Raw genomic sequence first — 14,108 nt, 5'->3', positions numbered from 1 at the left:
AGTATTATCAGCTTTGGCGGACACCACAAAACCGGTAAATCATCTTAATGAAGGAAATTTCGAAGTTGGCCTACCTCAGAAATTTCAAAAGGGCTCCCATAATTTTAGAAGCAGGTCCACCCCATAATATGGACTAAGGCGGATTAGTGAGTCGGATTAATATAATCCCACAAAACAATCTTAGGGAAGGTACTCGAGAAATTTAGAGCGTGAGGACTCATGGATACCAAATAAAGGTAATGGAACCAGTTCCAAGTGGTGCTATGACGGGAAAATAGCAAGAACATTACACACTCTTTGTAAACACAATAGGAGGCGACGTAAATGTTATCGCATTTTATTCTTGAAGAATATGGTTCAGAAGGCCTCTATGTTATTCTTACATAGGTAAGTAAAAAGATACACAATCGATCCCCTGTAAACAGTTCAGTCTTGAAGTGGAGGCATCCGGACCTGAAAGATTGCAGAGTCATTCAACAGGGAAGGTAGAATCTTTTGTGCATGTACGCTATCTGGGCATGTTACTTTCTAAATATCTGAAATTTTAGTTGCGTTTCTTCGGCGGGATCATAATTCGTGAGTGAAGGGGTTAAAAACACTTTTGATCTAAAACTTTCGCTATTCTTTCACTTATCATTCGTAATACAGCGCAAGTTGACGCAACCGGCAACGGCAAAACCTACGCATGCGCTTAAGCTTTGACCTTTTTCCAAAGGAAAATAAAAATCACAGGTAGCCGTGCGATCCGTTGTACAATGGCCACACTGGGCCAGTGACTGAAGAGGAAGGAGGAGGAAGAAGAGGAAAGTCATGAAGGTTAACCGGAAGAAAACCAGTTTGCTAGCCTCCACGGGGGTGGGGGTGGGGGAGGGATAAAAATGAACCAGAAAAAATGGGGAAGAGAGGGAGAAGAATTAAGCTTACGGTGTAGTGCAATTTAAAGGTTACCGATTTCGTCCCGGTAATTCTGGTCTAACAATTTTTCTTGGTATGATGTTCACTCTATCTGCAATACATCGACTGTGCAGTATAGAGGAATCCTTCAGATAGCTATACGCACTTATTTCTTTCAACATTTTTTCGAAAACAAACTGCTTGAGGGCTTTTGATCTGAGCGGGTTGAGTATGAAGTGATGTCTTTCAAATCGCGTCAGACTGTACACGTGAGGGGACCGGCGGCAACATGAAAGACTGGTGCGACCTTAGCACAGAGAGATGTCAACTGAGTGGAGCTACGCCTCCAACCGGAAGCGTATTAGGCGTCAACGGGGTGTGACGCGATGCCGCGCACAGACAGCGGACGCACAAGGACCCACTCTCGCGTACTAACCTGTCCAGCATGGTTTCCTTGACTGGCAGCTCGCTGCGGGAGAGCCACCGGGAGCAGACGTGCGCGTGGAAATCGTGGCACGGGTCGATGGAGGCGTTCGCGATATCGTCAAGAATCTGGGCGTAGTAGCGACACTGGAGCGAGTCGCACGGAAGGTGGCGCCACTCAGCGGTCCCGCTGTTCAGCCAGCCCACGACCACGAGCACCAGAACGAGAGCTGCGCCGCCTCCGCAAAGCGAGACGACGAAGCGCCGCCAGGAGCGGCTCTGCGGCCTTTCCTCGAACATGCCGCCGGACACCGTTCCCGCCTTGCCGCGAGAGGAAACCGATGGTGTGGTGTGCAGAGTGGTCAGGAGCTCCCTGAGACCCTGGGAGTCGAGGTTGGGCTTCGTAGCCTGGAGGCAATATGCACTGGGTTTACGCTGGAAGTCCTCGTATTCTGCACACTTGTTTCGATATCGCAGCAAGAGTCCTGTCAATGAGGTTTTCAGGTTTAAAAGGAATCAAGGAGCTGTGGCGCTGAAACATCATAAGCTTCAGTGATGGGGAGACTCATTAGCCAACGAATACGGTGCTAATCTTACTCGACGAACCGTTGATGAACACAAAGAAATGGAAGCTGCTCTATGATCGTGCCCACGATACCATTATTTCTGTTTAAGGAATAGTAAGTGTAACATAACACAAATGTCTCGCAGCGTATGGTCACGCTTCTTTTTATGACAGTATTGTTACTTAGCAAAGCATAGATAGCCCTGACAAAAAGCAAATAAAAAATTCGTTGGAAGCCCTTAGATACCTCTTACTGCGGAAAGGCGAAATCTAGTGGGCAGTGCGTCGTTTGCTCACAGTCCAGTTGGCAGGTTGTGATCACGTGACAAGATCACGTGACCTAGGTGACCTAGATGTAAGGGATGGACAAGGTCACGTGGCGTAGGATGTAGCGAATGGACACCTCGAATTCACGTGACTGAACGAACGGTCACCGCCAGTATGAACCATAAAAGGCTTTCGCCTTAATTAAAGTGTGGCCGTAATTCTCACCCTGCGAAAAAGTGACATCCTTCGCTGTTTATTTTCCTGCGTGGTGGTTACGGTCAGCTTTACGGGTGTAGGTGCTGGGCTCAAACCACTGAGGACTTCTGTGAAGTACTGAAAGTAAAAGGCGTAAAAATATATGTATTAAGACGTCATCTGCATAGATATCTTAAACTGGAACTGCATACGAACGACTCGAGTACTCGGTGTCATGAATTGCGATAATCGGAGCTATAATTAGGCGATATGAGGCTGAAATGCACAAATGAAGACTGGACTTTAAAAAGAAACGGATGTGTAGAAGGAAGCACTGAGGGATGATAAATGTGAAGAGCTGTGCACGTTATTACTAGGAAACTCGGCTATGAGACATCAGAATTGGACCACCTCAGTAGCACTCATGGTTCTGAAGAGAGTCACGCAACAATAAAGACTGCGTGGAATTTGGTACATTGAATAAGAGTAAGATTAGACAGGAGTGAATTTGGCACTGCAGCATTATTAAGAACCCCATACCCACCATTGCCAACTTTTGAAAACTTGGGCTGTGAACAGCACCATAACCATCCTTCAAAAAAAAAAGAACAATTGTATCCTGATACTAAAAGCCTGCTAACCACGAAACTTGAATCTAAATTAAGACTAGTGCGGCGGGCTGCCGAAAGACAATTAATAGGTGTGACTTAGGAAACTCAAAGAGGGCAGAGTAAAAGAACTATTGAACTAACTAGCGTTGCGGGTATCCAGTTAAATGGAATGAAATATCATTTGCTTCAACATCACAAAGGTGCATGTGCAACACTGAGGCTGAAAGAAAAAGCCTTCTGGAGACTTGGAGAGACCGACACCGTAATGAGCGACACCTGGCAGAAACAGCAGTGATGAGAACATATTTAGGAAAGAACATCAAACATTAAAAAAAAAATAAAAGGATAACCTATTCATTATGCTTTCAGAATAAAGAGACCCACTCATTCAGAGTTAAGGCTGGTTACTAAAATGTTTATCATTTGTTGTCCACAATCTGCTCTGGGGTGAGGTACCATCCAGCGGTCAGTGTTACGCGTGTTGTGTACATTGGTTCGTAATATTCATGAGGCAAGGTCCTTGAGATATGGGTAATATATTGACGCGTTGTTTCGGTAGCGTGAAGTATAGATCTGTGCAACGCTGTGACCGGTACAAGTTTCAATTGATCGAAGATTGGCTTTGTGTGGGGGTCAAATGTAGCATTATGTATTACCTTTTCTGTAATTTTAAAACAATATTAATGCCAGTTTCCGTAGTACAGCCAAATAGTTACTCAACGCGGAAAAGAATAATTAAATATATAGTGGCAATTTAATTCTTTGAGACAAAAGAAACCGTAGTCGCGATATCACTGCCGATTGTGCGAGCAAGCTTGGAACGAATGTGGCTAATATGCTAGTTCCAACACATATTCTCGTGGTAATAACGGCCACGCTTTTTACTTGTGATGCTATCTCAACGTTAGAGGAGACAATATACAGGTTGATATGAGTAGCTTTGATCTTGATTCGAGGGTTAAAGAATGCAGATTTTGTCTTAAAGGCCTGAATCAATTAAATTAATGTGCTGCACTTTTTTAGTAAATCGACTGCCTTATTAGCTTTGACTTCAGATAAGGACAGGGAGGGGAAACGCTAAACTAATGTCATCGGCGTAGATTATAAAGTGGGTAGTTGCCTCGATGTGTAGTGTATCATTAATGTAAATGCTAACACACCGGATCATTTTCAGCTCAAACTTAAATTCATTCATTTAGACTTGCTGCTGGCGATTACGCAAGTAACAGTTCGAAAGGACCAAGAAGCTACCACGGAAAGCATACTAGTCTAGTTTTTCACTGAGAGTTACGTTGCTAATGCGATCAAATACATTGAATAATCAACAAATAATGCATGCGCGTACTATTCGCGCTGAAAAGCTCGAAGGTAAAGAAGAAATAGGGGAACGCAACGATGAATGTAATTATTTATTACTATTTACGGAATACTAAAGGGAGAAGACCGAGAAGGAGGTGCATACGTGGTACATAAAAAAAAGGAGTAACGCTTTAAGTCAATGGGGAAAAGCGATGATTTCTCAAATCGATCAAGTATACTCTCAGAAAAAGAAGTCATAGCCATGGGAGCCATTATGTGTGGCGGGAAAGATGGGGTGAGAAAATATTTGTCTCCACACCGTGGCAACCGTAGGCGCAGGGCAGGCTTCAATCGGGGTCACTGATATCTTACCGAAAGTAAATATGCTTAACAGAGGTCTGCTTGTAATGGGGGCAACCAATTATATCTCAGCTTAATTCCTCTCCATTCCGCCGCCAATATCAGAACATCATTCTTCCGCCCTCTGGGTTCTTTCCCTGCCAGCTACCTTAAAGAAAGTTAAAGGGCAGAGAAGAAAGGTTGATAAGCTGACTTGGGAAAGTAAATAAAAAGCAGAACAATGAGTTTTTTTGTATTGCTTGCCGGAAACATTAATACAAGTATGGTGGCCCTAGCACACACTACATTTTTTTTAAAACTACGCGACAAGACATCGGTCCGTAAACTCCAAATGACGCGCCCTTAGTGACGAACAGAACATAATACAGCACACTAACGAAAAAAGTACACTGTTTAAATACAGAAAATGATAAATATCATAGTGATTTACATGTAAGCACAATTGCACAGCTGGTCTACTGCATACAGATGATGGTCGAGCTTAAGGCTAGATTGGTCAAGAAAGAAAATGTAATGCTGAGAGCACACACGTTACGAACTTTTAGTCCTCTACGTTCCTCTCACCATTGATGCTCTCCTCGACTCTAGCTCAGAGGCGGTCTGCCCAGGCGGTCTTTGGAGAGGCGCAGACTCGGGGCGAGTAGTGTTCAAAGACTGCGGCATCTGCATTAGAGAATCACCAGAGCGCAGCGAGTCTCGCATTGCTTCTCAAGTTTGCGAAGCTTTCCTGCTGTAGTATAACACACGTTGTAAAGCTAATGTAAAGATTTTATAGATTATGCACGAAAGAAATGATTCAATTTAACGTTGTAACCTTCTTCCGACTTACGTAATTGCAGAAGCGACGCCACGCCCTCCTTATAGCCGTGCTTGAGCAGCCAAGGATGAGCTGGTCGTGGCGGTAGATCGATCACTAACGCCGATTATGCAACGCGAGTAGACCAGATTATCTCGGCGCAGGTGCAGCGGCTAATATCATATTTAGAACAACTTCAAAATGCGCTGAAAACTACCCAATGTTGATGGGGGAGAATGGATCAAGAAGGTCGACTTTAAGATATCGTCACCATTATCTGAAGTGTGGACGCAGTTTAAACTGCGGCATCACGAACAAGCACATCCATCGAAAAGTAAAATGTATGAAATTAATTTGAGTACGCCTCTTCTAGTACGTGAAAACGAAATTATTCTTTGAGCACTTTCTGGATTTTATCAGCATAAGCGCTCCATCGATAAGTTCTACCCGGTGCAAGCAGTCTGTGACAAAACTCACGAGCGAAGAATGGTGGTTGTTGAAAATTAAGAAAACAAAGACTCGAAGATTTTTGCCAAGGAGACCTATATAGCAAATAATTGCTTATTTCTTATTTAGCGCGTCGGCATGTCACTGAGGCTTTCCATAACATTTTCTATTTTTTTTTGTAGTCATCATTCAAGGAAATAACAGCAACCCAGCCGAGTACACCCATAAATAAATCTTCAGAGAAAGGTAATGCCGTCACAATTATGCAACCGCAGAAAAATTTGTCCTGGTCCAAAACTCAAACCCAGGCCTGCCAACACAGCAACGGTTACAATTTGATGAGGAAAAACTTGCTTCTACTTTATTTTTCATTTCATTTGTTCTAATTAATGTCAGCCACACGAAAAAGAAACAGAAAAAGTGTGTCAGTGATGTTTCGTCTTATCATGATAACAGTTATAATACATCGATTCCCAGAGCAGTAGCGCACATGCCTGCAGGACATCGTGCAACGCAAAACAGCGCAGCACAACCACGACCACCTTCACTCCATCAGAGTTGCAGACCACAAGAGAGGCCGAGCATTTTGAACTTGTGTGTGCAGCCTTAATAGACAGGTTTATTTGCCTGAGATCAGCAAAGAAAAAAAAATGCCGGGCACCCAGTCCGAAACATGGCCGAACAGATCACGGCACGTATTTAAAATGTCTATAATCCGCAAAACAAGAGAAATGCTTGGGAAATGGGTCTTTGACCACAGCTTGAGTAGAAAAAAAAATTGGCGGTGGTTTAGCTCTGGTTAAACCTCCAGTGATGAGATAGCTACAGCTGGCTGAGTGGAACTTGGTCATGTGACCAAGCAAGTGACGAAGCACGTGATCAGTCACGGCGTCGCGCCGCGGTCGGCTGCACCGCACAACGTGACCACCCACGTGACAACGTGGCGGCGCCGCCAGGTTGAATGCTCGAAATGCTACCGTAATGTAGCTACGCTACAAAACACCTCGTGCCATGGAGCTCTTTGGCCACAGATGTCCTTGCGCCATAAAAATACATCATCAACCACAGAGACGTCGGATAGTGACCAGTGACCACTGTGAGCAGTCGCAGCTACGGTTACACTCTATTGACGACCACAGAAACCTGCAAGTATGTGCTTTGTAATCGACCGTGCTATTGCTCGAGTTAGGCTGCACAAGGCTAATGTACTCGGTGAAATTCCTGCGGGCTTTGTTATCTTCCTTGGGGTTCTTCCGAGTATAGTATGCACGAGTATAGTGGCATGCGAAGTGATACCTAGTGATCGGGGCTTCGGACGTGTAAGCCTGGTACATAAGAAAGCGGGAGACTCATTGCTGCTCCGAGCCAACCGGCCAATAACGATAATATGCGTGTTGTGCCGCGTCTTCGCCAAGGTGATCGAGTCATGGATGAATGCTTGAGTGGAGCCTAATGGCATCCTAATAGGTCTGGTTAATAGCTTTGTCCACAGGCGACGGCTCAAAGACAACCTCGTTGTGCTGAGTCAGACTGTCGAGGTTGCCCTTAAGGAAGCTCGCGGCAGGATGGTCTACTTCATGAATGAATACAGAAAAATGCTGCGATCTGGCACGACCTGTTGCTACACCGCCTCAGGGAGATTGACATGCCTTACACATTTGTCAATCTACACAGTGGCCTCTACGTCAAGACCATCACCGTCACCTGTTTCGGGGGCACCCGCTCCAACTCAGTATCATTGCACCGAGCACGCAAACAGGGATGCCCACTTTCGTCAATACTTTGCATATACCCCTACTCAAAATTTACCGCGCAGGGTAGAGCTTCAGTGGGTGCCGGCTCACTCTGGGAACCCTGGAAGTGAGGCTGCCGATAAATAGGCCCGAGGTTTGATTTGCCGTGCTCAGGGCAGTCTCGATCCAGGATTCCTCGAGGGATCGGGCGCACACCTTTGCGGAGCTCGCGCAATTACCCCATTTGGACCGTTGGACTTACCCTCCTTTCCACCCCTCTCTTACGCACTCCCAACAGGTCCTCTTCAGATGCCTCCAGACCCGCTCTCTGTCATCCTCTCAGCTTTTATCCCACTACTGCGGCACCTCCCCTGCATGCTTCCTATGCGGTGACCCTTAAGCCATACTCTCCCATATCCTTTTCGGCTGCACTGCTGACCCTCCCCCGCGGTGACAGCACGCCATCTAGAGCTGGGAGAACTGAGAGGTACTGCTCATGTCTGCAGACCTGACATCGCAGCTTGCTGCATTGACTTGGGCTGCCGATGTCATGCCCCGGCATCACCTACTTGACGCATTGAGGGACCGCGCAGTGGCCCAGGGACCCAGCTGGGTCTAAAACTCACTTGCTCAATAAAGTTTTTCTGTCTGTCTACTTTGCATGCTGCAGTCATGAAGTTTCCTGACCTGTTTAGAGAGGCCATATGATCTTGTGACGTCATCGCAGCCTGCCGACCGCACTGTGCGCAAACTGCCTACCATGGGAGGTGAAAATTAATCATTGGTCGAGAGAGGCCACGTGACCTTGCGACATCATCACAGCCTGGCCAACACGGCACATTGGAACCTGACCACCGGGTGGTGAGCTAGCTGCCTCCCGACGCACGCGGCAAAGTAATTATTTAAAATGAATTCAAAGTATCTGCCACTTGGCCACCTTGGCGATGCGGATGAGACAACTGAATTTTTTGAAGAGCACCCCGAGTCTCACAAGTCTCATCGGTGGCTGCGCTGCGGGCAGCTCAGGCACACGCGCCTCGGCACCTTACGTCGTTGACCGAATTGATTTCTTTGCGCAGATCGCTGCTCATCGCTCGGTGAAAATTTCATCTTCATGGCTGTGCGATAACTTCGTCACCTTGAGCTGGATCCATTATCAACTTAGTGGGGTGGAAGCTGCAATCACAAGACCGGAACAGGACGGAACCACGTCACAACAAGCGGGCGTGAACTTCCGGGGCAAGCCTTCATAAGCAAGCTGCGTTCCCGGACCTCATCACAACTACGGGCAGCTCAGGCACACGCGCCTCGGCACCTTACGTCGTTGACCGAATTGATTTCTTTGCGCAGGTACGTTCTTTTCCTGAGTTTTTCCCGAGCGCGTTCCTGAGCTGCCCTGCGGTGTGTGTGTTTTTTTTTGCCTTGAGATGGGTGATAAACAGCCATCAACTATTAAAGAAGTAGCAAAGATGCTCTCAGAACTTTCCACAAAGTTTGACGACCACAAAGCTAACGTTGTGTCAGAACTGCAAGACATCAAACAGTCGCTGTCGTTCATAAATGAAAAATTTGAAGAATTCAAGTCCACCGTAGAAGACATGAAGCGGGAACAGCAGACACTGAAAACAGAAAACAACGATCTTAGAGCAGCCCTAGAGAGTGAAAAAACTGAGATCGTAGAGTTAAAGCAGTATTCAAGACAACAGAACATCGAAATCAAAGGACTACCCCTCAGAACTGACGAAAAACTTGCTGACGCCTTAATGCAGTTTGGTGAAACGCGCGGTGTTCCAATATCCAGCTCTGATATTGATGTGATTCATCGCGTACCCGGAAAGGACAAGAAAAATCCAAACGTGATCGTGAGGCTCACATATCGTTCCGTGCGTAGTAGAATTCTACATGCAGTGAAAAAGATCAGTTTGTCTCCGGTGGACTTTGGCTACGAAGGCACAGACACAGTCTATATTAATGAGCACCTCTGTCCTGAGTATAAGGTACTGCTTGGAAAAGCAATTGCACGAAAACGAGAAAAGGGCTGGAAGTTCACCTGGGTCACTAATGGAAAGATCCTTGCTAGGAAGGCCGAGAACTCGAACGTGATTCAGATCCGTTCCGAGGCAGACTTAGCTCTTATCTGTTAAACCAAAATCGACCGTAAATCATGGACAGTGTGCATCTAACAAACCAATTTATGAAAAACAATGCATGTGCTTCTCTGCTTCATTGCAATGTTCGAAGCTTGAATAAGAATATAGATAATGTCTGCTGTCTAATGGCTGAGCACTCATTTACGTTTGACTACGTAGCCGTTTCTGAAACTTGGCTACATGAAGGGGAATTCCACATTATCCAAGAGTTCAATTTTTTTTCCTGTAGTAGAAAAACTTCTACGAGAGGCGGTGGAGTTGGCCTATACGTGAAAACATCGTTGCATTCCTCGCTTCTTTCTGGGTTGACAAATTCATATTCTGCTGGCTTTGATTTTTTGGTTGTTCAGTTTATGAACCTTACAACTGCTTTCGTATATCGTGCTCCAAGTAGCTCTCTATCACTCTTCTTTGACCATTTTGAATCGCTGCTCGTCCTGTATCGCTGACGTCGTGTGTGGCTAAGCTCATGGAGAAGATGGCAAGTAAGCGTTTGTCTTGGTGACTTGAGGATAGAAGGGCACTACCAACATGCATGACTGGATTCCGCACAGGTTGAAGCGCGCAAGATAGCGTCCTGGACTTGATAAGCCACATTGAACATCAGAGTGCTTTTGGACTTTCAACACTAGCTATTTTCCTAGACGTATCAAAGGCTTATAATAGCGTCCTCCAGAGCTCAATACTGAATAGTCTGCAGGTCATAGGCGTGCAGGGCTATCTTCTGCGATTCATTCACTCATTTCTCAGTGATCGTAAATTTCGAGTGCGGTTAGGCAGTACAATGAGCTCCGAAAGGGTGGTATCGCGAGGGGTACCTCAGGGTAATGTCCTGTCCCCAACGCTCTTTAATGTTGTCATGGCTGGTCTTCCCGCAAAAGTGCAAAAACATTGTAGGCATGTCCATATGTCGATATATGCAGACGACATTTGTCTTTGGTTAACCGGATATCAACACAAACGCTTAGCTCTATTAGCGCGACAGGCCGTGCTTTCAGTTAAAAGTTACCTTCAAGGTGTTGGGTTGACTCTCTCGGTGGAAAAATCTGGCTTCGTCCTGTTTCCAGGTAGGGGACGACGGTATGCGCGGCTGAGCATAGACCTTGATCAGTCTTGCCTTCGTCAGGTTAACCACATACGTTTTTTGGGCGTCACTATTGACTCACGTCTACAGTGGCGACGAGCTGTGGACTCGATTGTGGCTTCACTATCTTCGCGTCTCAATGTGCTTCGTAGAGTTGCTAGTGAGCAATGGGGAAACCATCCTGCTTCAATGATCAGGCTTCACGATGCCCTGGTGACAAGTCGCATAATGTACCAGCTCCCTTTAATTTCCCCCTCGGTATCGCAGCTGGAACGCCTTGAGGTTTTGCACAGAATGGGACTAAGGAGGGCTCTCGGCGTTCCGCAGGCTGCTCCAAACAATGCAGTACTGTATGAGTCTCAATCGAAACCTCTTCGGCTAGCCGCTTCACAAAGTCTTTTGCTGCAAATTTGCCGCCTCAGAGCGACTGTTGCCGGGAGAGCGCTTCTACAGCGCCTTCGAAAGAGATCTGAGTCCCGGGCGTACTTGGCTTTATATACTCTTCGTTCTCTGGGTCTCGACCTTCGAGATCGACCTAAGACGTTCAAGCCACCTTGGTCCTTTCCGAGCCTCGATTGTTCCTTGACAATTCCCCACGTTCGCGCTAAGCGGAATTCGCCTGTAGCGGCAATGCGTTCGCTCGTACTGGAACATCTTGAGACCGAATGTGCCAGTCATCTTCAAATTTTTACAGACGGCTCTGTGGACAAGGTCAGAGGATCTAGTGCAGCTGCTTTTCATATTCCGTCTTTGAAGTATGATTGGTCTGTTCGTTTTACTAAAGTCGTGTCCTCCACAATGGCCGAAAGCGTTGCCATTGAGGCAGCTCTAAAGAAGCTACGGTGTTGTACGCCTCAACCTACTGTCATAATTACGGATTCAAAATCTGCCCTTCAATGGTTAGAGTACGGGTTCCCCACTGATGCCTTGAGTGTTAGATCCCTGCGTTTGGTGCAGAATCTACATAGCAAAGGCTTCTCTATACGTTTGCAATGGGTGCCCTCGCACATAGGTGTCTTAGGCAACGAGATAGCAGACAACCTCGCCCATACAGCTCTCTCTGGGATTCCAGTACATGGAGTCCCTCATGAAGTCAAGCAAATGTTCAGAGATGTGGTGTTGTGCCACTTCAGTTCTTTGTGGAGCTCTCCCCATCAGCCATGTGTAACCAAGGGTCTCAAAAGGTACCAAGCCACTTTGCTGCACTGCGTTCGCACGGATTCCGCTCGTACGCCGGCGTGGATGTATAAGACTGGCCTAGGTTGTCACCATTGTGTTCAACGTGTGGTTTGTGTGGTGACATAGAACATTAGCTCTTGTGCTGTACTTTGTACAACGCGGAACGGGCTGTGTTTTTCGGATCCCTCAAGAAGGCAGGAGTTCTTCACAGTTCTCTTCAGAACATTGTTTTCCCGCGCGGGAGCCAGTCGAGTAGAAGGGATGCTTCTCGCCTTCTTCTACTTTACCTGCAGGACACGAATTTGGCCTCCACATGGTGACCTCAGGAGTGTCTATTTGGGTTTTTTGCGGACAGTTTTTCTGTGATTTCTATATAAGTGTCGCTACGGTGGAGCAATTGCCGGCAGAAACTGCAAGGCTAATCCCACCGGTAGTTTACAACCACTCAACTCAACTTATCTAATTTAAGAGTCAAAGTATTAACCTGTGGCGATTTAAATATTGACTCTTTAAGTGATAACAGTGTGGTATATACTAACTTATTACAGTCATATGGCTTCAGTAATGTAGTTATGGGCCCTACACGTGTGACTCCCATTTCTTCGACGTCATTGGATCATATACTCTGCAATTTCGACCCATCATCTAGTTTGAGCTCCATATATAAAGCATCCCTTACAGATCATTATCCTGTTGCGATATTTTTTCCTCTGGAACAAGCTGCCCCGGGTAAAACATCTGTCCCCCACTGCAGCATCGATATTATTCAGTTGAGGGAATGTCTTCAAGTGGTAGATTTTAGCTTGATCAACTCAGCTGATGTATATGACCTATACCAAGAATTTAATGGCAGGCTAACCACGGCAGTTTTGCAATCTTCTACACCTCAAATCAAAAGATGCCATAGCACGCCTATCTGTCCCTGGATGACACAAGCTATTATGAAACTTATTAAGGAAAAAGATCACTGGCATACCAAATGTAAACAAAAGCGAGGTAATTCATATTACTTAGTAAAGTTTCGGAGAGCAAGAAACTTAGTTACTGCTGCCATAAGGTCCCTCAAGAAAGAGTATTACTCCCAATTAATTTTGAAAAATGCCCACAGTACGAAAGTTACGTGGCAGATCATTAACTCTGTTATTAAACCCGTAGCAAATCGTTTTATTATGCCTGTCATAGAAATCTTGGGGATCTCCATTGAAAATCTAGTTACAACGTTCAATGTATATTTTTCCACTATTGGTGCTAGTATAGGAAATACTTGCCCCTGCACTGAGTACCTCCCTCCTCCGCAAAACATTGTAGTGACCTTTGCATACCATGATATTACAGTGGATGAGATTGTATATACAGCTACTCATTTTCCATCGAAATTATCTACTGGATGTGATGGCGTTGCCTCTATTGCGCTGAAGGAATGCATTGATATCATGTGCGAGCCAGCTGAAAAAATCTTCAACTTTGCCTTCTATTCCTCCACCTATCCCGATCTCCTTAAGCTAGCTAGAATAGTACCGATTCACAAAAATGGTGACTGTAACCACGTTGAGAATTACCGCCTAATTTCCATATTAAGCTGCATAAACACACTTTTTGAAAAACTCGTTGCAAAGAGTGAAAATATTTCTCGAGAAAGAAGCCTTGCTATCTCCTCAACAACACGGCTTTAGACCAAACAGATCAACTGGTACGGCCATCATATCGCTAACAGACACGATCAACACTTTCCTAAATGATAATAAAATAGTCTTAGGAATTTTCTTGGACATTAAGAAAGCATTTGACACTGTTGATCACGAAATTTTACTGAAAAAGCTGGTGCATTACGGGTTTAGAGGTATCAGTTTAGAATTCTTCAGAAGTTATCTCAATAATCGGCGGCAAATGATCCAACTTAGTGGTGTAAAATCCGACTTTGAAACAGTTACGGCTGGTGTGCCTCAGGGTTCAGTCCTTGGTCCGATTTTTTTTTGTATATTAATGACCTGCCGCATTTCACACAACACTTCTCTGTTTTTATGTATGCTGACGACACTGCTCTTCTATGTGCTCATGAATCTACAACGGAACTTATTAGCACCGTAAACCGAGAATTGGAAACT

At 45.5% G+C, this 14,108-nt stretch overlaps 1 protein-coding gene across 1 annotated transcript in view; it reads right to left on the bottom strand.

Moving 5' to 3' along the window:
- The window catches only part of LOC144097957 (uncharacterized), a 36,389-nt gene that overhangs the window by 2,575 nt on the left and 19,706 nt on the right, over positions 1-14,108 (bottom strand). The window contains exons 3-5 of the mRNA XM_077630548.1: positions 5,179-5,277; positions 2,375-2,482; positions 1,331-1,725 (exon numbers count right to left, since the gene is read on the bottom strand). Of these exons, the coding sequence (XP_077486674.1) occupies positions 1,331-1,725; positions 2,375-2,482; positions 5,179-5,277 (602 nt within the window). The remainder of the gene's footprint in view (positions 1-1,330; positions 1,726-2,374; positions 2,483-5,178; positions 5,278-14,108) is intronic.

The sequence above is a fragment of the Amblyomma americanum genome, chromosome 7 (assembly GCF_052857255.1).
Source record: "Amblyomma americanum isolate KBUSLIRL-KWMA chromosome 7, ASM5285725v1, whole genome shotgun sequence".
Taxonomy (NCBI): Eukaryota; Metazoa; Arthropoda; class Arachnida; order Ixodida; family Ixodidae; genus Amblyomma; species Amblyomma americanum.
The sequence above is the reverse complement of the archived record's forward strand: the minus strand, read 5'-3'. Positions and strand labels throughout refer to the sequence as shown.